This window comes from Rhinolophus hipposideros (genome assembly GCF_964194185.1).
Source record: "Rhinolophus hipposideros genome assembly, chromosome: 16".
NCBI classification, from domain to species: domain Eukaryota; kingdom Metazoa; phylum Chordata; class Mammalia; order Chiroptera; family Rhinolophidae; genus Rhinolophus; species Rhinolophus hipposideros.
The window spans coordinates 30,793,250-30,815,261 of NC_138062.1; the positions used below are offsets into that span (position 1 = coordinate 30,793,250).

Sequence of the window (22,012 nt, forward strand, 5' to 3'; positions counted from 1 at the left end):
ACCCTGTCGTTTCACCCAGCACAGTGAAGGCACACACAGTGGAAGGGGTGGACAACTGCAAACCTGACCGTCACAGTTTACAGTCTCAGTAAGCACACAAATGCATAGAGAGGACTAAGGAAGTCACGTGGAATCCCTTGCACTGCATCCAGCTGCGTGTGTCTGGCAAGACCTATCGGAGGAAACAGGCCCTGGGAGGTGGCTGAGGGGAGTCACTTGCTTTTGTAATGTGAGAAAGCTGGGGCTGTGGGGAAGAAGGAAAAATAGAGACTAGTTAGGATTTTTCATTTTCTTTCTCTTTCTTTTACATTCAGTTTCTTTGCGTGTTTTTGTCCCTTTGTCCCCCAGTTATAGAGCAAGGGTTGTGGACAGCCACAGCCCTGTGCTGTGACGGTCTCAGCCTGAAGACTGGCTGGCCCAGAGCAGAGGGGACAATGTGCACCACGGGCCCTGTGTCTGCCACCCCAAGAACCTGGCCAGATGTCCCAGTTTAAGGGAAGCTGGAGGAGGAAAGCATAGCTCTGTCTTCTGTATGTTTTCATCACTGTTTATTCTTGTTTTTTTCCATCTCAAATAAGAGAAGTGTCTGCCATCTTGTGGCAGAGATCTGGTACTGCCTGGGTCCCCATCTTCACACCTCCCTTCTCACTGTTCCCCAAAAGGGACCCTTTGAGGTTGTCCATGGGTGGGGGTCAGTGAGAGCTGGTGTGAAGAGGAGGGGAGCCTGGGCAATAGCACTCACTGCCCCTGCTAGAGAAGCTTCTGGGAATGCCGTCCTTGTCTATTCAAGGAGGACATCCACCTGTGAAAGAGAGGTCAGGGTGGGCAGCTTGAGGGCAGTTCGCCCTCAGAGAGCACAGAGGCCAGATGAGGCAGGGAGCAGAGACGTCAGCAGACCCGGGCCTGGCCCTGAGGGTAAAAGACACGGATGGGCAGTGGATCTCGACCGAGGGCAAGCTGCCATTCAGTGTGGCCATAATAGGGCAACTTCTGAGGTCAAAACATGAGATGACCTTGGAATGTGGAAGACTCCTGTTACATGCACAGAGCATCCTGGGTAGAGCCGGAGAGGAGCATGTCTCAATTGGTGCGTCTGGAACAGTGTGAGTGGATGAGCTCTCGGAGGGTATCCCTGGGTTTCACCCCTAGTGAGAGTGTGAACTCCACTTGTAAATCTGGGACCTTTTGGGGCCACCCTTTTATGTGGTATTTGGACCCAGCAACAAGAAGCAAGAGATTATATTCTAAATCAGCCCAAGACATTCTCTGGCTCTCTGAACTTGAGCCAAGAATGTCAAGTCCTGACCTTGCGTCTTTTTCTTTCCACAAGCTCTAGGCCAGCACACCCCCCGGATCTTATGCTTATCATCTTCACCAGAATGAATATTCCACTGCCACAGCCACCTAGTGTCCCAAAGCCTCCCTGCAGTGGCATTTCTTCCCAGGCAAATACTAGTGATAATTTACGTAAATGCGTTGCCAGTCTACACTATGGGCACTGTGTATATACACTGAGGCCATTTCCATCCCAGGGAGGCCATTCCCAACTCTAACGAGGACAGTTAACAAATCCCAGCTTCTCATTCTCACTGAGGTTCTGCTTCCTGAAAACAGTGCTGTGTTAGCTGGGGTTCTGTCACAGAAACAGAAAGCGTTCAAGGTATTTCAAGCAGGGTGGGTTTTGCAAAGGGAATTTGGTGCTTCCAGAATCATTAGAAAGGCTGTTGCAGTGAAGGTCAGGGAGAAGCACCGCTGGACTTCAGGATACCAAGAAGTCAGAGGAATTGCTAGACATCATTGCCGACAACTTTCGTTGCCTGTAGTGCCAGAGCGAATGGTTCTCAGGAGGAACGGGCAGGGTCAAGTCTGCTCTCTGCAGATCCCCGCGCCCACTCTCACAGCTGCACCTTGCACATAATGGCTTATCCTCTGATTCAGCTTGCCAGATTTCATGTGTGCTCCTCTCATCGGTGGCATTGAGACTGGAGTGCTGCTGGCAACTGAATCTGGGAAATGTGGTTTCCAAGCTTTCAGCCTGTGCAGGACCAGGGCCAGCTGAGCGTGTCAGGGATCAGGACACAAGATCTGACACACACTTTTAAAGATGGATGATAATAATAGTCCTTCCTTCATATGGCTGTTGTGAGGCTAAAATTAACATTGTGAAGTCTTTGTGCAGAGCGTGGCATATGGTAAACCCTCGATAATTGCTAGTTTACAAAAAAGTGTCAAAACTAAAGTCAGAATGGCTCCTCGTTGTCATTTCTAACCCCTGTAAGGAAACTGGCTGTTTCTGAGCTGCAGGGCCCAACCCACCTGCCTCGGCAAGCATTCTGTCCCTCACCATTCCCGCCTGCTTCTCGGATCCTCAGTCGGCCTCATGCTGGCTCAGAAGGCTGGATGGAGATTCAGAAAAAGGGTGAAAGTTCTCAGGGGAAAAAAATTGTGACAGTGAATCATGCTGAATATTAATATTGGATTCCCAACGCCACAAATGTGAGGACTTCCTCTCAATTGGACCAATAGATAGTCAGAGACTGCTCAGTTCCCTTATGGAAACACAAGTCTCAGACCCCACCTTGCCCCCCTGTCCAAAGTGGAATCAGTGCAACTGGGCACGACTCTCTGTAGGCTTGTGCTGAAATACTGCAAGCAGCCTGGAACAGGGAAGAATGAGGGCACAGCTGAAATCCAAAAGGGAAAGGAAATGGGCTAAGATCCATGGGGAGCCATGTCTATTTCTTAATCCGTCTCCTGTCCCAAATAGCTCAGCTCTCCTCCCCCAACTTGTGTTTACGTGTCTGTTTCTTTCTCTGGCAGCAGATGCCACCAGGCCTTCAACTAGGTCACTGAGGATGGTGATGAGCTGGCAAAGGTCATCAGGCCCCGACCTCCGCGGACCTTACTCCCCAGGCTCCTGGGCCTGGAGTAGCAAAACCCAGACCGCAAATGACCCCCTGCTCCCCAGAGTGTTCTAGCAGGCTCCCTGCTCCCTAAAACCACAGCAAGTGAGTGGAGGATCCTCTGTCCTGCCTGTGAGATGGCAGGGGGCCTGTCTCTAAGCTGGTGGCAGAGGGGACAGTAAGGGGCAATCCTGCCACCCTCCCTGCCTTGTCCTCTTGGTGCCCTTTTATCCCCTCCCACGGCAGCCCTGCTTGAGTGCTCTCAGGGACCCCCATTCTTCCCAGGGCAGCCAGAGAGCCATGCATCCCTGCTGTTTCCCCTGGGAAAGCACTGGGCCGGTTTCACATGGACCCACAAGGTCCAAAGCAGGGTTCCCAACGCGCACGGGGGACAGCGGTGATGTAACGGGTAGAGCGTAAATTACAGGGTCAGAGAAGCTGATTCAAACGCCAGTTGCCTGAGGCACAGGGAGGGAGGGAAGAGCTTGCCCAGATAAGCCAGCTGGGAAGGGGCAGAGCCCGAGCCGCAGGACCCACTGCACACCCCGAGCCACCTGTGTCGGCCTCCTCACAGCCCGTCTCTGTCCCCACCTCCTGGGACCATCCCTGCCCAGGATCAGGTCCTGATGGTGCCTCTCTCTCCACAGGTCCTGTCGGAGCACGGCCACGGCCCGATCACCACAGACATCCGGGAGGGACAAGCTTTCTACTACGCCGAGGATTACCACCAGCAGTACCTGAGCAAGAACCCCGACGGGTACTGCGGCCTCGGGGGCACCGGCGTGTCCTGTCCGCTGGGGATTAGAAAGTAGTTTCTTCCCACATGGTGGGCCCTTCGTGTCACAGCAAAACGCTTTCAACAAATGGGGTAATTCTTCTGTGGCTCTCGTCAGTGGCTTTTTGAAGTGCACAAAGCACAAAGGCTTTGGTAAAAATCTGGTTTATTGAGGTATAATTTACCTGAAGTACCATGGCGAGTTGATAACATGTAATTTGTCTTCTAATCAGTTGTGGTGGGACTGGAGCTGTGAAATGTTTTGGCTCGTTTCGGGTCTGTCTGAATGAGGATAGTGAATATGCTGCGTTCCCCCTTCTTCTGCCTGGATACCTGCCATGGAAGCTAGGGAGGGAAGTCGGCTCGTAGGGCAGGATAGAGCATGCTGGAAATCCTTTATCTGAGCCCTGTCCCACCTCACATAGCCTTCACCCTCCAGTGCCTTAAAATTTGCAAAGTTATAGCCTCAATGAGTCACTCACTGAAATACTTAGCTCTACTGATCCTGTGCTTGTGTAAGGCCCTCCTGTGGCAGAGAAAATGTGAGCTAGCTGGATAAATTCGAAGGCATTGCTTACAGCTCTGGGAAATGCTTGTTCTAATAAAAGTCTACAGTCTAATAATACAAACTGCCTGATGTCTCCTCTGTCTTTTACTTGTTTAGATAGGATATTTCTAAGTATTGTGAGATAAAAGCCTCCGAGTCATTTTCCTCCAAATGGAAAATATGATTGAAGGTTTTTGGAAAACACGTGCACCTCTGGCTCCTTGCAACTTCAGTAATAATAGCTGTTTTCCACATGCACGTTACAGCCGTCATATCAGGGACTATTCTAATTAGCGAGAACAGACACGTGCAATTCCTGCCCTTAACAGTCTTTATATTCAAGACATAGGGTGGGGGACATAAGCAACAAACATGTAAATACATGAATCAATAAGATTACTGCAAGTCCTGAGAAATGATAACAGGGATAATAAGTAGGATAAGACGCTAAGTTGTATCTGGGACTGTGGAGTTTCCTTGAGGGCTGTTTTAGCGGTGGTCAGGGGAGGCCTCCGTGAGGTGGGGAAACCTAATTTGAGAACTGAATGATCTGAATGATGCAAAACAGACACAAAAGCACAAGTTGGGAGAGCAGAACAGAGCTCTCTGGGACAGGAGATGGATTAAGAAATAGACCATATATTATATTTAGCCCCTCTCTTTGCCCTCTTGGATTTCTGCTGTGCCCTAAGCATATCAAGAATTCAAGGAGACACATGCAAAAGTTTACAGGACAACACTCTGCAAGTGTTCATTACGGAAGAAATAAGAAAGCTCTTAAGTAATAGAAACCAAGATTACAAGAGGTGGGTGGTACAAGAGTCACTGAATGATAGAACTGGGAGAGGCCCTGAGGGCCACTGAATCCAACTTTCACACAGGAAGACACCGAGGCATCAAAGACATCTGAGACATTCGTGTGAAGGAGACCGTGGACAGGGCCTCAGCCCCTTACAAAGTCTGGGAAAGAAGGTCTCTGAGATGTCAGTCACTGTAATCTTGGGTGAGGTTAGGAGGGCCAGCATGGTGCTGAGCATCAAAACCAGCATCTGGCACTCAGAAGTAAACATGCATGACCACTTACTACCTCTGCTGTGTGGTTATTAGGAGGATACAATGGCATAAACACTTGGGAAGTCCTTAGTCCTCAGAATTTGCTAACTTACAAAGTCAATTTTCCCAAGACCTAACTTAGAATGACTGACTCCTCCATCTCATTTCTAACAAGTTAAGAACGCTGGTGAATTGGTTCTCCCTGTTGGCCTTAATCAGCATCCGGGTTTTATCATCACAGACCTGCCTAGTTTCAGGAACCATCACTCTCCTTTCTGCCAGCTCAGAGGGTGAATAGAGTTCAGATTTCCATGTGAGTGCTCAGGAAAAAATGAACTGAGGAACAGGCTCAATGTTGAGACTAGATCTAACATGCTTAGAAGACTTCAGGTCTTCACTCTACACAGAATCAATCACAATCTAATTAACTCCTGAATGAAGGCACAAGCCCAGGACCCACCTTTCCCACTCTGTCCCAGAGAAAATTAATGAAACTGGAGTCGAGTCTCTGTCATCTTATGCTCAAATACCCTAGCTGGCTGGTAACAAGAAAGAATCAGGACATAGCTCAAATATAAAAGTGGAAAGAGAAACAGGCTAAAATCCACAGGGAAAACTTTCTATTTCTTAATCTGTCTCCTGTCCCAAATAGCTTTGCTCTCTTCCCCCAATTTGTGTTTATGTGTTAGGTTCCTTTCTCTTGACGCAGATGCCACCAGACTGTTAGTCTCTAAACTAGGTCAAACGAGTGGTGATGGATTGACACAGGTCCTCAGGCTGTGTGGTGCCTTATCCTCACAGCCCCCTCCGGGTCTCTGGCCTGCTTTCTGTAGCATCTTAGGATGGTCCCCATTCCCCAGAACCTCAGGGGCTTGGGGAATCCTCTGTCCAGCTACAAGACTCTTGACTTGCAAATTTTCTTCCCTCTTAGCTGGAAGGAGAGAGTAAGGTAGATCTTTACTCTCCTCGGCCCTTTCGTCTCTCCCTAATCCTGAGTCCTCTCGTTTTTCATTCCACTCTAGCGCTGATGAAAGAATTTCAGAGGATGGTTATCTGTTTTTCATGGCAGCCAGCAAACCAGATTTCTCTTGTGGTACTTGCATTGCAGTGGGGCCTATTTCAAACAGACAAGACCTAAGTCTGGGCTCCCCTATGTGCAGTTGTGACAGCGTTGGTGTCGTGAGGAATAGGTTTTAGAGTCAAGCAAACCTTATTTCAAATTCCAGGAAACAGAAACTGAGAAAATTAAGTGGCTTTCCCAGTGTAACACAGCAAGGGACAAAATCCAATGTCCAATGCAATCTGACAATTCCTACTCCAATTGACTTTTTGCTACTTCATTTAAAACTTGCATTCCCCCTGAGTACCTCTCTCCTTCCTGGATAACCTACCTCTGTTAAGAATCAAGGTTCAAATTTTTCCTTTTCCTCAAGATATCCTTTAAGAGAATAGCAGACATGCTGATGACTAATAATTGAGAGGAAAGACATTATATTATGCTCAAGATTACCATCAGCAGTGTTGGAGTAAAAACCCTGTTGGGATACTGTAGACTTAGGGCAAGGGATTTTCCTTTCCAATGGGATTTAAAAAATAATCTCTCAATTTTCACTTCTGGATAGTATGCTATAAATTATGATAGACCAGGGCTCCCACTGTATCGACAGAAAAATCTGAGTAATTTTTTTTTTAATCACAACATAGGAAAGCTATGAAAGCAATGAGGAGTGAATTAACTAAAATTTCAGAGGATCAGCATTGTTACAAAATGAGCTGACCTTGCCAATAGGTTTTTATCCCTCTTCTCTGGGGAGGTTTTCAAATTCTGACTACAGGCTGAGAACCAGACTTAGTTCAGAAAGAGAACATCTACAGGATTAGAGGAAACCAGTAAAGCCTTTAGTTTTTGTGTGGGTCTGGAGGAGAAACTGGAAATTTCAGTGGCCTTAAGTACTCAATGTTGAGCTGAATGGATGACTGACAAGCTAGACTAACATGTTCCCAAAAGTCAGAGGGAACCATCTTGCAGTCTTCATGCTCAGGGAACAAAGATCGACCAACAGAAGGAATCTGCCTCAAGATCGCTGCTCATGTCCTCTTCAGAGCAACTGCCAGGGTTAAGCTGCCTGAGGTGAGAACCTGGAGATCTAGGATGGAACCCCAGATCTCCTGCAGACTTTCAAGGCTGAGGAGTTTGAGACCTGCCTGCCTCTCATTCAGGACCCTGGAAGGACCATGCCCAGAAAATAAGGGTTAGCAAGAAAAAGACTGAGTCTATCTGAGGTTTGACTGCAAAAGCAGTCATAACCCAGGTAAATCCCTGACTGGATTGAGATGATCAGCCCTTTTATTTATCTGCCCAACAGAGAACAGGGGACTCCTTTCATGTGCACAACAACAAACAGTGTGTGGAGCCTCTTTTCCCTTTCTTTTTCTAAATACGCAATGTCAAGTATTTGAATTGATTACATTTAATGAAAATAAAAAATAGAAATTATTAACCATACAAAAAAGAAAGAAAATAGAACTCCACAATCAAGACATTAACACTTCCAGTGTGGATTTAAAAAGAAAGCCAACTATATACAATTTACATGTGTCAAATATAAGAACATACAGAAAAGTTGAAAGTATAACAGGAAAGAAACTATGTGAACACTAACCAAAAGAAGGCTTGTGAAGCTACACTAATATCGAAGTAGACCTTAGGGCATGGAGAGAGACAGAATCACATGAGATTCAGACATTGGATGTGACAGATGTGGAACTTTAGATAAACCATAATTAATGTTAAATAAAATAGAGGCAAGGTAGACAGAATGAGTGAAAAGTTTTAGAATTTCAAAAGAGAACTGTAATTTGTAAAGAACCAGTGGATTTTATAGAACTCAAAGAATACAATATCTGAAACTAATAATGAAATGGGCAGTTTCAACAGCAGATTATGAGGTCTGACAATTAAGTTCTCAAACTTTATTGCAACGATGTTGCTAACCTTTTCTGACATCAGAGGGATTATTCATTATGAATTTGTACCAACTAAACAAACAGTTAACCAAGTTTACTATCTAGAAGTGCTGAAAAGGCTGCGTGAAAAAGTTAGACAACCTGAACTGTTCACCAACAAGTCATGGCTCTTGCATCACAATTCACCAGCTCACACCGCACTGTCTGTGAGGGAGTTTTTAGCCAGTACACAAATAACTGTATTGGGACACCCTCCCTACTCACCTGACCTGGCCCCCATTGACTTCTTTCTTTACCTGAAGATAAAGGAAATGTTGAAAGGAAGACATTTCGATGACATTCAGGGCATCAAAGGTAATTCGACCACAGCTCTGATGGCCATTTCAGAAAGAGTTCCAAAATGACTTTGAAGGATGGACTAGGCGCTGGCATTGGTGCATAGCTTCCCAAGCAGAGTACTTCGAAGGTGACTGTAGTGATATTCAGCAATGAGGGATGTAGCACTTTTTCTAGGATGAGTTCTCAAAATTACTTGTCCGACCTTGTAGACACAGCAGAACACAGAATTAGTTAGCTAGAAGACAAATCAAGTGCCAAGAGACGACAAAAGGAAACATGCAGACAATAAGACACATGTGGGACACATTCATAGTGTCTATCATATGTGTAATTTTAGTTTCAGAAAGAGAGGGGAAGAAAAGAAGACAAAATCAATATTCAAAAGGTATTGAATGAGCATTTTTCAAAACATTCGTATCAATTCCTATATTCAAGAAGCTCAGAGAAGCCTAAGCAAGAGAAACACAAAAATACCACAACTAGGCATATCATAGTAACACTAGTAAAAACCAAAGAGAGAAAATCTTCAAAGTAGCCAGAAGGAAAAAACAAACAAACATATTACCTTCAAGAGAACAACAATAAAAATGTCAGCTGACTTCTCAACAGAAATGATGGAAGCCAGAAGGTAATGTAATAACATCTTTTAAGTAATGAAAGAAGAATAAGAAACAATCTAGAATCCTAGCCCAGTAAAATATCCTTCAAAAATGATGGTAAAATAAAAATGTTTTGAAGCAAATGAAAACTGGGGGAATGTGTTGCCAACAGGCCTGCGTGAAAAGAATAATGAGAAGGAATACTTCTGACAGAAGAAAAATGATCCTGGATGGAAATATAAAACACAAGATGAAAATCAAACAAACAAACAAAAAACCCAGAAAGAATAAATGTGGGTAAATATAAATGAATATATAGTACAAAGCAACAACTATAATGTCTTTTGGAATTTAAAATATATAGGGAGAACCAAAGTGCATAACAATAACATGAAAGGTGGGGTTTGGTAAATAGAATTCAAGGCTTTTGAGCTTCTGCCAGTATCAGGGAAATCTCTGGGCAAGTGTGGTGTCCCAGTGAAAACAAAGCAAAGAGACAGACCCTAGATTGCATCATGATTTAGGGCAAAGCTCAGACTGTCTCACTTTACTCTCCTTTGTCCAGAGCAGAACTGCCGTGTGGTCTCTCTGAATTTGTTGCTAATAAATATAAGGAAGGCATCCGTATTACTTATCTTTATATTTAAAGTCATAAAGCTGAGACTTAGACAAGTTAAATTACTGGCCCAAAGTCACATGGCTTGCAAGTGACATGACCAGAGCCAGACCATGAACCCAGGACTTCTGACTAAATTATGTTCTTTTCCCAACTGCACCAAGTTTCCTGAGAGCTAGGCCAGAGCAGGTAATTTTCCATGCTCACACCACACTGGCTTCAGCAGACTTGAGTTCTGCCTCTCCATTCACGCTTCTCTCACTCTCATTTCTGAAAGCATTTCTTCTGAAAGCATTGACAACTTTGGGGAATAAGAGTTTCTGAGACAGCACTGACGGAGGAAGCCAACTGGATTCAAAAGCTGATATGAGACCTCCCAGGCTCATACCATCTGCTCTGATCCGTCCCTTGTTCTGGCTGGATGGTCATTTGGGAAAAATCTGTGCTCTGAGATGATCTAATTCTAGAGACATCTGGAATTCACCAGGAAGAAACGCTTTATACCCCCTGTGGCTGGGCATTAGGAGGTTCTGTGACTCCCTTTTGTCTCATGATACTGGTGGATCTATGACCTCACTTGCTGCTTAAAAACCCCAAATATTTGAGCTCCCTGGGAAGTCCGTAAGAATTACAGCAATCACAGCTCTCAAACTTTGTAGGACAGGACAAATTTAATGTAATTGCCAACAAACTTACTGATCCTTAAACGTGTATAGCAATGTCTGAATTGTTTCTTCATTAAGACTTTTAGCTTTTTAAATTTTTAAATGACTTTATTAAGGTATAATTTACATGTCATAATATCTACCTATTATAAGTGTGCAATGATTTTTTTTTAATTTTAGTAAGTTTATAGTTGTGCAGCCATCACCACAATCCGGTTTGGGAACATTTTCGTCATCCCAGAAAGTTTCTTCATGCTCCTTTGCAATTAGTTAATCGCCACTCCCGCCTCAGCTTTTGATCTTCATTCTGTCTCGGTTAATTTGCCTTCCCTCAACATTTCATGGAAATTAACTTACACAATAGGTGGTGTTATGTGTCTGGCTCCTCTCACTTGGCATCATGATTTTGACATTCATCTATGTTGTATAATGAATCAGAGGTCCGTTCCATTACGTTGCTGCATAGTATTCCATTATATGGATATTCCACATTTGTTTATCCATTTACCAGCTGATGAAAATCTGGGTTATTTCTAGTTTGGAACTATAGCGAATAATGGTGCTATGAACATTCACGTCCATGTCTTTGTATGAACATAGATTTACATTTTACGTTTATCTTGGGTAGATTCCTAGGAGTAGAATTGCTGAGTTGTGTGATAAGTCTTTGTTTACCATTTTAGGAAACGCCAAACTGTTATCCTATATCACCACCAGCAAAGTAAGAGGATTCCAGTTTCTCCACATCCTTGCCAATATTTGTTATTGTGGATTTTTTTATTATTATTATAGCTATTATGGTAGCTGTGGAGTGGTATCTCATTGTGGGTTTAATTTACATTACCCTAATATATTGAGTATATTTTCATATACCTCTTAGCCATTCATTTATTGTCTCTAATTAAATGTCTATTTAAAGAATTTGTCACTTTTTTTCTTTGAAATTGGGTTGTTTGCCTTTTTTAAGATTTTTATTAAAATGTAGCCAACATACAATAATTATATTAGTTTCAGGTTTACACCGTAGTTATTCAACAGTTATTTACCTAAAGAAGTGATCACCGTGATAAGTCCAGCAGCCAGCTGACACCGTACCACACTATCACAATATGATTGACTATATTCCCTATGCTCTACATTATATCCCCATGACTTATTTGTTTTATATCTGGAAATTTGGATCTCTTATTCCTCTTCACCTTTCCCCTCTTTTTTAATTTTTCAATTACAATTGATATTCAACATTATTTTATATTAATTTCAGGTGTACAGCACAGTGGTTAGACATTTGTATAATTTAAGAAGTGATCCCCTGACTAGTTAGTACTCACCTGGCACTATACATAGTGGTTACCATATTATTGACTACATTCCTGGTGCTTTACTTTACGTCCCCATGACTATTTTGTAACTACCAGTTTGTATGTCTTCATCCCTTTATCTTTTCACCCTGCCCCCAACATCTTCCATCAATCATCCCAACAAATCTAGTACCCATCTGACACCATACATAGTTATGACAATGTTATTGACTATATTCCGTATGCTATATCCTATATCCCCATGATTACTATGTAACAACCAACTTATGCTTTTAATCCCTTCTCCCTTTTTCACCCACCCCCACCTCCCATCTGTCAAACATCAAAATGCTCTGAGTCTATTTTTGTTTTGTTTGTTTATTTTGTTCTTTAGATTCCACATATAAGCGAAATCACATTGCACCTATCTTTCTTTGTCTGACACTCCACTCAGCACAATACCCTCCAGGTCCATCCATGCCACTGCAGATGGCAAGAACGCATTGCCTTCCATGGGTGGTATATATGTACCATCTCTTCTTTATCCATTCTTCCATTGACAGACACCCAGGCTGCTTCCCCATCTTGGCTATTGTAAACAACACTGCACTGAACATATGGATGCAACATCCCAATGATTACTCAAAGTAGTATTTTGGGTTTCTTCAGGTAAATACCCCGAAGTGGTATTACTAGGTCCTTCTTTGTCTCTTGTTATAGCCTTTGTTTTAAAGTCTATTTTGTCTGATGTAAGTATTGCTACTCCAGATTTTTGTTTGTTTGGTTTTTTTTGTTTTCATTTTCATAAAATATTTTTTCCCATCCCTTTACTTTCCATCTGTGGGTGTCTTTCAGTCTGAAGTGAGTCTCTTGTAGGCATCATATGTAAGGGTCTTGTTTTCTTATCCATTCAGCCACCCTATGTCTTTTGATTGGAGCATTTAATCCATTTACATTGAAGTATTTGTTAGAAATGAGAAACAAAAACTCATAGACACAGACAGTAATTTAGTGGTTACCAGAGGGTAAGGGGGTTGGGGGGTGGGAGATGAGGGTAAGGGGGATCAAATATATGGTGATGGAAGGAGAACTGACTCTGGGTGGTGAACACACAATGGGATTTATAGATGATATAATACAGAATTGTACACCTGAAATCTATGTAAATTTACTAACAATTGTCACCCCAATAAATCTAATTAATTAAAAAAAGTATTTGTTAGTATATATGTAGCTATTGCCATTTTATTATTCATAATTTTGATCCTTTTTTTTTCCCATCTTAAAGTAGTTCCTTTAATATTCCTTGTAGTACTGGTTTGGTGATGATGAACTCCTTCAGCTTTTTCTTGGCTGGGAAGCTTTTTATCTGTTCTTCAATTCTAAATGATAAATAACTTTGCTGAATAGAGTAACCTCAGTTGTAGGTCCTTCCTTTTCATCACGTTGAATATTTTGTGTCAATCCCTTTTGTCCTACAAAGTTTCTGTTGAGAAATCACCTGACAATCTTATGGTAGCTCCATTATAAGTTACTAGTTGCCATTCTCTTGCTTTTAGGATTCTCTCTTTGTCTGTAAACTCTGACATTCTTATTATAATGTGTCTTGGTGTGGACCTGTTTGGGTTCATCTTGTTTGGGACTCTCTGTGCTTTCTGGATTTATATGTTTATTTTCTTCACCAGGTTAGGAAAGTTTTCAGTCATTGTTTCTTCAAATACGTTCTCAATCCTTTGCTTTCTCTCTTCTGGTATCCCTGTGATGCAAATGTTGGTATGCTTCCTGTTGTTCCAGAGGGCTCTTAAACTATCCTCATTTTTTTGGATTCTTTTTCTTTTTGCTGTTCTGTTTGGGTGTTTTCTGCCACCTTTCCTTCTAAATTGCTGATTCGATCCTCTACTTCATCTAGTCTGCTGATGGTTCCCTCTAGTGCATTCTTCATTTCAGTTATTCTTCACTTCTGACTAGTTCTTTTTAATGGTTTCTATGTCCTTTTTTTATGCCTGCTATCTCTTTCTTGAAGTTCTCACTAAGTTCCTTGAGCACCCTTATAACCATTGTTTTGAGGTAGATTACTTGCCTCCATTTCGTTTAGTTCTTTTTCTGGAAGTTTTTCCTGTTCTTTCATTTGGGACATATTTCTTTGTTTTCTCATTTGGACTGCTTCTCTGTTTGTTTCTATTAGGTAGATTTGCTGTGTCTCCCAGTCTTGGCCAGGTGGCCTTTTGCAGTAGGTGCCTTGTGGGTCCTTGGCACAGTCTCCCTGGTCACCTGTCTGGGTGCTCCAGGAATGTCCTTTGTGTGGGTTGTATGTGCCCTCCTGTTATAGTTGAGCCTTGATTGCTGTTGACACATCAGTGGGTGGGATTGACCCTCGGGCTGATTAGCTGTGGGTTTTGGCCATGTCCATAGATCACCATGGCTGCTATGAGGGAAGACTTACCCCACTGAGCGGGATTCGTTCCAGTGGGCTGTGGTGCTTGTTTGAGACTGCCCTTTGGGTGTGCCACTTGTAGGACTAATTATGTGGTGCTCTGCTGTGATCTGAGCCAACCTCCAAGTATGTGGGTTCTGGATCCTCTTGCAAAGGGCTTCAGTGCAGGCTCCAGTTCACTCACTTCTGGGACCGACTGGGGACTACCTGTAGGAGCTACAAGGTGGTCCACAGTTGTCTGCTGCCTGTGCTGGAGGCATGTGGGCGAGGCCACACTGCGGATGGCTGCTACCAGTACCGGGCCTGGGACAGCTCTACAAAATGTCAAGACAACCTGAGGCCTGCTGCCACCTGCCGGCTCCCTTAAGGTTCAGCCACAGCCTCATATAGTACACAAATTGGGTGAAACAGGGTCTCAGGAGGTCACTAGAGTGGGAAGAGTTCTGGTCAACAAGTTACTGTAGACTCTAGTTTGGTGCCAGAGCGGAGCCTGGAGCTACTCAGCAAAAGTCTCAGAGTACACGGAGGCCAGTCGCTGCCCGCTTGGGATTTGTCTGATAGTTTTCCAAAACAGAGCAACGCAGGTGGGGAAGTCTGCTCACGGAGAAAGTGCCTCCAGAGGTGTGCTAGTTGGTTGGGGCGGGATCCCAGCTGAGTCAGCAGGGCGGAGCAGCAGAGCTCAACAGGCTAATCAGATTCAGATTTGACTGGAGGGGGCGGGCTCAACACAGGAAAGATGGCTCCTGCCTGCCGGCTGTAGAAAAGTGGACCCCTCACCAGGAAAATGCCGCCTGACCCCCAGTCCTCCCCACAAAGCTACATCCCTCAGTCTTCCCCTCTGTATGTCTCCAAGGCCTCTGAGTCACCGTTCCTCCGCTGGCACTCAAGGTAAGTGCCTGCGAACGACTGAGTCTGTGCATGGGCGGTTTAAGAGGATGTCTGGATTTCCCACAGCCTTCCAGCCCACCTGGATTGTCAGAATCTGCATTGTTTTTCACAGCCGGATATTATGTGGGCTCCTCTTCTTGGCACCAGTGCTCGGGGCTGGGGAGACTGGTTGTGGCTGAGGTCCCTCACTCCTCAGGGAGGAGGGGAGGAAGCTCCGTGACCAAGATAGCCCTCCTGGTTCTCAACCACCATACAGAAGTTCATGTCTCCACCCCTCTTACCAGTCTCAATGTGGCTTCTTTATATCATTAGTTATAAAACTTCTGTTCAACTAGACTTCAGATGATTCTCCAGGTTGATTGTTCTATAATTTAGTTGTAATTTTAATGTGTTCGTGAAAGGAAGCAGGAACAGTGTTTATCTACTCTGCCATCTTGGATCTCCTCGGTTGTTTGCCTTCATATTATTGAGTTGAAGAGTTCTTTATATATTCTGGATATAAGTCCTTTATTAGATATATGATTTGCAAAATTTCCAAATTGTCAGTGTATGGCTTGACTTTTCATTTTCTTGATGGTGACTTTTGAAGCAAAAGTTTTAATTTTGATAAAATTCAAGTTATCTTTCAGTGGATTATACTTTTGTCATTGTATCTAAATCTTTTGCTTAAACACGGGTCATGAAGACTTTTTTCCTGTTTCTTTTAAAACTTTTGTAAGTTTAGTTTTAACATTTAGGTCTATGGATCATTTTGAGTTAATTTGTGTGTATAATGTGAGTTAAGGGTTCATATTCATTTTGTTTTGTTTTGTTTTGTTTTGCGTATGGCTGATCAGTTGTCCCTAGACTGTTTGTTATAAAAATTATCTTTTGGTTTACTGAATTGTCTTAGCATCTTTGTAAAAAATTACTTAACTATAAATTTCAGAACTTTCAATTCTGTTCTATTGATCCATATTTTTTGTGTCAATACTTCACTGTCTTGATTACTGTAGCTTCATAGTAAGTTTTGTGGGGTGGGGGAGGGTTCTTTTGTAATTAGGTACTATACGTCCGCCAACTTTGTTCTTCTATTTCAAAATTGTTTGTGCTACTTCAGGTCCTTTATATTTCCATATACATTTTAGGATCAGCATATCAATTTCTACCAAAAGAATCTGCTGGGATTTGGATAGTGGTTGCATTGAAGTTATAGATCATTTTGGAGAGAATTGCCGTCTTGATAATTTTGAATCTTCCAATCTATGAAATGCCTCTCCATTTATTTAGATCTTCTTCAATTTATCTGCACAATGTTTTGTAGTTTGTACAAGTCTTATATTTCTTTTGTTAAATTTATTACTAAGTGTATTCTTTTTGATGCTGGTGGGAACGGAATTGTTTTCTTAATTTTATTTTCGGGTTGTTTATTGCTAGTATATAGAAATCTAATTTTGTACATTGATCTTGTATCCTGCAATCATACTAAACTCATTTATTACTTTTACTTGCTCCTTTTTTGTTTGTTTTGTGGATGCCTTGGGGTTTTCTACATATGGGATGTTTAATCTAGAAATAAAAAGAGTTTGCTTTCTCCTTTCCAATCTGGATGTTTTCACTTTCTTCTCTGTCCCTGCACCAGCCCCACTCTTATTCCTTATTGAAATGCCAGAACCTCCAGGATATTGCTGTATAGACGTGATGAAAGCAGCCATCTTTGCCTTGTCTCCTAAGTATAAACCATTCACCATTAAGTGTGATGTTAGCTGTGGGTTTTTCATAAATGCCCTTTATGAGGTTGAGGAAGTTTCCTTTTATTCCTAGTATGTCAAGAGTTTTTAATCATGAATGGGTGCTGGGTATTTTCAAGTGCTTTTTCTTCATTTATTGAGATGATGATGTGGTTTTATCCTTTATTCTATTAACATGGTGAATTAGAAAAACCTTGTTTCCCACCTTCTGGGTGGGGAAAAACCCAGTCTTTCCCTTCCCTTTTTTTCCCCTTCTCCTTTACTACTCGTGCTACTCCCACACTCACACAGAAAACTCCACTTATGGTCACCCAATGTGTGTGGGGTTTTCCCTGCACCAAGCAATTCTCTGTGACACTAGCTGGGTGTCCTACAATTTAACTAAATTCTGAAACTATCCAATTGGAGACAGAATCAGATCCCACAGGTTAAGGACTCAGTCCCATAAGACTGCCCCGAACTTCAGATGCCATTGCAAATAGTAGGTCTCCAGATTACCCACACCTTCTGGTTACCCACAAATTATTTTTATAAAGTATTGGTATAAATATAACCATTAGATTTGAAAAGTAAGTTTTTATTATATGTAAATATAATATAAAGCAACATGACAAACTGAGGTCTGATTTGGCTACGTCAGAGTTGCTCATGATCCCCTCCTCAGGTTCAGTTAATTTGCAAAAGCAGCTCATAGAACTGAGGGAAATACTTCCTTACGTTTGCCAGTTTATTAAAGGATACATAGGAACAGCTATGTGATGAGATAAACAGGGTGAAGTCTGGGAGGGTCCCAAACGCAGGACCTTCTGTCCCCAGTGAGAGTACATCACCCTCCCTGTGTGGATGTGTTCACCAACCCGGAAGCTCTCAGAGTCTCATGCTATTGGCGTTTTATGGAGGTTCCCTCATGTGGGCATGATCAATTATTAACTCCCATTTTCAGCCCCTCTCTCCTCTCCAGAGAAGTGGAGTGAGGGGAGAGCATTGTAAAGACCATGGCTTGTTCTTTTTGGTGACCAGCCCCCACCCAGGAGCCATCCAAGAGTTCACCCAAAATTGCTTCCTTAGAACAAAAGATGCACATAGTGCTCTTATCATTTAGGAACTTAAAATCATTTTAGAAGCCCTAAATTTAGTGTCAGGGATGAGGTCAAAGACAAATATTAGAACAAGAGATGTTACCAGTGCTCTCATCACTTAGGAAATTGCAAGCATTTTAGGAGCTCAGTGCTAGGATCCAGAGACAGAGACCAATATAGATTTTTTTTTTCTATTATCTCACATATGGTTCATTACAGTAATTGATTTTGTGATTTTAAACCAACCTTTTCATTCCATGTATCATGGGTTTGGTTTGCTTATATTTTATCAAGTAGTTTGCATCTGTGCATATATTGGTCTTGATTTGTTTTGTTTTCTTGTGATCTCTTTTTTTTTCTTGTGATGTCTTTATCTGCCTTTGACATTAAGGTAGCATTGTTTTATAAACTAAGTTACGGAATTATTTGTTTTTAATATTGGTGTAAAGGTAGCTGTGAGTTTGAAAAGTAAATTTTCGTTGTATATAAATATAAAGCAACATGACAAAACTGAGGCCAAATATTATGATCATATATCAAGTTTAGAGTGGCTTAGTTGGACTATTAAAAGAAAAAAGTATAGCTCAATGAAAAACTGAAATCCAACACTACACTGTATTCAAGAGGCACTCTTAAAAGAAATACAGAAAGCATACTAAGGGAATGGGCAGAGATATATGAAGCAAATGCATAGGAGATAGGAGTTATGATATTGATATTCAACATGGTTGAAACAATACGGTTAAAACAACAAAGAGTCAAAGAGTCAAAAGTCTTTAAAGGAACGAAGAAGATAATTCATAATGTTTACTGCTATAATATGCAATGAAGATATGTTATTCCTATTTTGGGGGATATTTTTAAACATCTCTCTCAGACCTATAGAAATCATGTGAACATTTTTTAATTAGTAAGAATATTATAGAAGAACAAACAACATAATCAATAAGCTAGACCACATAAATACATATACATTGAAACCCAATAAAAGAAAATTCTCCTTCTTTTCAAGTGCATATAACATTGATGAAAATAAACATATTTAGGCCACAGTGAAAACCTCAATAAACCCCCAAAATTAGAAACAATACACACAATATTCTTCAACTATAATGGGATAAAGCTAGAAATCAATAACAAAATGAAATGATAAAACCAAAGGCTTTTTTAAAAATCTGTGACTCTTAAAGCATGTTATGAAGCCACCAAAGGGTCAAAATGGAAATACAGATTCGAATTGCGGAATGTCTTTGAAATATCAATAATAAATAAAAACAACCAGGATAGATAGCTAACCTCTTATCTGCTTTGGGTTTACAATGTACCATAGGAGACAGTAATCTCTGGAAGCCAAATAGCAATCATGCACCAGCACCGTTTGTGTCTATTCCTCTGATGTTTTGTATTGATTCTATTATACCAGTGTTTCCATTGTCCATTGTGTCGGACCAGTTGTTCTCAGTTTGTGTGTTGGGGTCAGACAAGGGTGATGATTCACATAGTGTTTGCAGTCCCAGCACTCGCGCCACCCTTGGTTTCAGTTTTGCCTGTGGCCTGGTTAAGCACACAGAACCTGGATAGCAGGTACAGAGGCCAGGGTTTTGTATCCTTCCACCTGTCATTAATCCTGCTCGTGACATTGTGATTGTACAAGAAGGCCTATCTTTAAATTCTCGTTGTAGTCATCCAACCATAGCAATTGCGATTTAAAAATATATGGATCCAGGAGTTCTTAGCCTGCATATTGGAATCTCCCTTCACAGATGGTTTTGCTCCCATTGGAAAAGCTAGAAGCCAGAGCCACTATTCAGGTGGGAAGGGTGTGTCAGCCCAAAATATGTCATGCTTCTAAGTTAGCTTTGAGGGGGTCAAGGGGACCCTTCCAGAAGAACCTTCTGATGTTTTTGAATTTGACTGGGGGCAGATGTTCCAAGCATCTTCTGGAAAGGCAGAGATGGAAAAGCTCTTTCCTGTGGTGGAGAGGCAGCATTCATGCTGTCTTTACTGTTAGTGGATGCAGCCAAACATGTTTCTGAAGCGGTTGTGCCAATTTGTCCTCTCAGTAACAGAGGCTGAGAGTTCCTGTTTCTTCATGTTCTGTCAACACTTGGTGTTATCAACTTTTTTAATGTTAGCCCTCTGGAAAGTTACAGAGTTATTTCATTGTGGTTTTAGTTTATAGTTCCTAGATAATTAATAAGTGTAAAACATTTTATATATGTTTATCTGCTACTTGAAGATTCCTCTTTTTGAAGTGTTTGTTCACAACTTATGCTCAAGGAGGCCTCTAGTCATCACATGTAGTCTTTTGTTTTTTAGCTATACAGGTCGATTACGACCTCAGTAAGTTTTATTTCAGTCCTATGGACCCCGTGATTAGCGAGCACTGCCAAAGATGCCTGTTGTTCAAACCATTACAATGATTTTGCTTGTCCTGTTGTTTGCCATCATATTGCTTTCCGTGTTCATCGTATTCCTAATCATCAAAGGTCACCCTCTGGTCTTTGACTTTCCAGGATGATTTTGATTTTCCGGGACTATCCCTATATTAATCAATGAAACCCATTTCATCTCAGCATCTGATATTGTCCTCCCCAGTTTCCAGAAGACAGCTACTCGGCAGTGTATCAGGTACATTGGGTTTAGTAAATAGGATAACACTAGCTGCTGTAACACAACTTAAAATGTTCATGGTTTAATGCAATAAATTATATTTTTAGTTCAAGTAACATTCCAATGTGGACAATCCTATTTAATGGTTGATTTATTCCATACGCTGATATGGAATACAGGGATACAGACTGCATTCATTGTGTTCCATTATCCCTAGGGCCCCAGACTCCCCTATTCAGCTAACATACCGGGAAAGAGAGAGTGAATAAGGGATATTCACTTCTTAGCTGCTTTGGCCCAAAAGGGACACACATCAGTTTTGCTTCTAGGTATTTACCCAAGAGAAATAAAAGCATATACACAAAAAGACTTTTTACAAGACCTTTCATAGTAGGTGTTTTTTTTTTTAAATAATAACCCCAAACTGGAAACAGTCCACGTGTCCATCAAGATAAATAAGGAATACCACTCTGCAGTAATAAGGAGAGAGCTACTGACACATGCAACAACATAGAGGAATCTCAAAAAAGTATTATGTTAAACTAAGGAAAACCGACACAAAATGGTTCATACTAAGTTATTCCATTAACAGAAAGTTCTATAACAGGCAAAACTAATACACAATGAAAGAAAAAAGAATGGTGTTGGACCCTCGTGGGAGCAAATTGGGATTGGTAAGGGCAGGGTTTGAGGGGTCTTTCTATGGTGATAGAAATGTTCTGTGTCTCGATCAGGGTATGGGTTACATGGCTATAAGCATTTTTAAAACTCATCAAGATAAGCACGTAAGATCAGAGCGTTTCTCTATTTAAATTACACCTCCGTTTGAAGACAAAACACCCTACTTTGAGTTCTTATTTCTTCTTTACAGGGTTAGCAAAAATCTGAAAGTTTGACCACATGCTTTGTGATGGAGTCAAAGCAGACTCCCTTGCACAGCCTGGCTGAGTGTCCTGGCAGTTTCTGCTTCTCTGTCAGCCTGCTGCCCTGAGGTGATGGCACAAGACCATGGCCTCCATCTCTTCCAGCCTGTGTCTTCTGAACTTTGAAGACCAGGCTGCCATCACTGCCTCTTCTTTCCGTGAAAAAGAGGAAATTCTTTTTCAACCTGTCTTGCTCAGGGACCCTAGCCCTTTTGCTCGTAGCCCTATTTTCCCTGCTTCCCAACAGCCAAAATTCTTGCAGTCACTCTTCAGTTTGACAAAATGTAACTACATACTGATTCTTTCTGCTCTCACCCACCTAAATGCTTCTTCACCCACCCTCTCTCTAGATTCCAGTGGTAGCCAAGCTGCTCTGAGGTAGCCGTGGAAGATTAGCACAAAGAAATTGTCTTTACATCCTCTTTTCTTCCTTCGCAGAATGCATATGCACAGAAGTTGATGATTTCTTCTTATTTCATTGTTATTGTTGTTCACAGCTCAAGGAATTCCACTTAAGGCAAACTCATAAAAACCCATCTTTTGGAGTACTCTACAGTTTTTCCCTCTCTCTTCAAAAATG

General features: G+C 41.9%; 1 protein-coding gene across 5 annotated transcripts in view; it reads left to right on the forward strand.

The window, feature by feature from the left end:
- The window catches only part of MSRA (methionine sulfoxide reductase A), a 354,068-nt gene extending 341,680 nt beyond the window's left edge, over positions 1-12,388 (forward strand). For all 5 annotated transcript variants that reach the window (XM_081076540.1, XM_081076544.1, XM_081076541.1 and 2 more), the window contains exon 6: positions 3,551-12,388. In XM_081076540.1, the coding sequence (XP_080932666.1) occupies positions 3,551-3,715 (165 nt within the window). In that variant the 3' untranslated portion in view covers positions 3,716-12,388. The remainder of the gene's footprint in view (positions 1-3,550) is intronic.
- Positions 12,389-22,012: the final 9,624 nt, after the last annotated feature.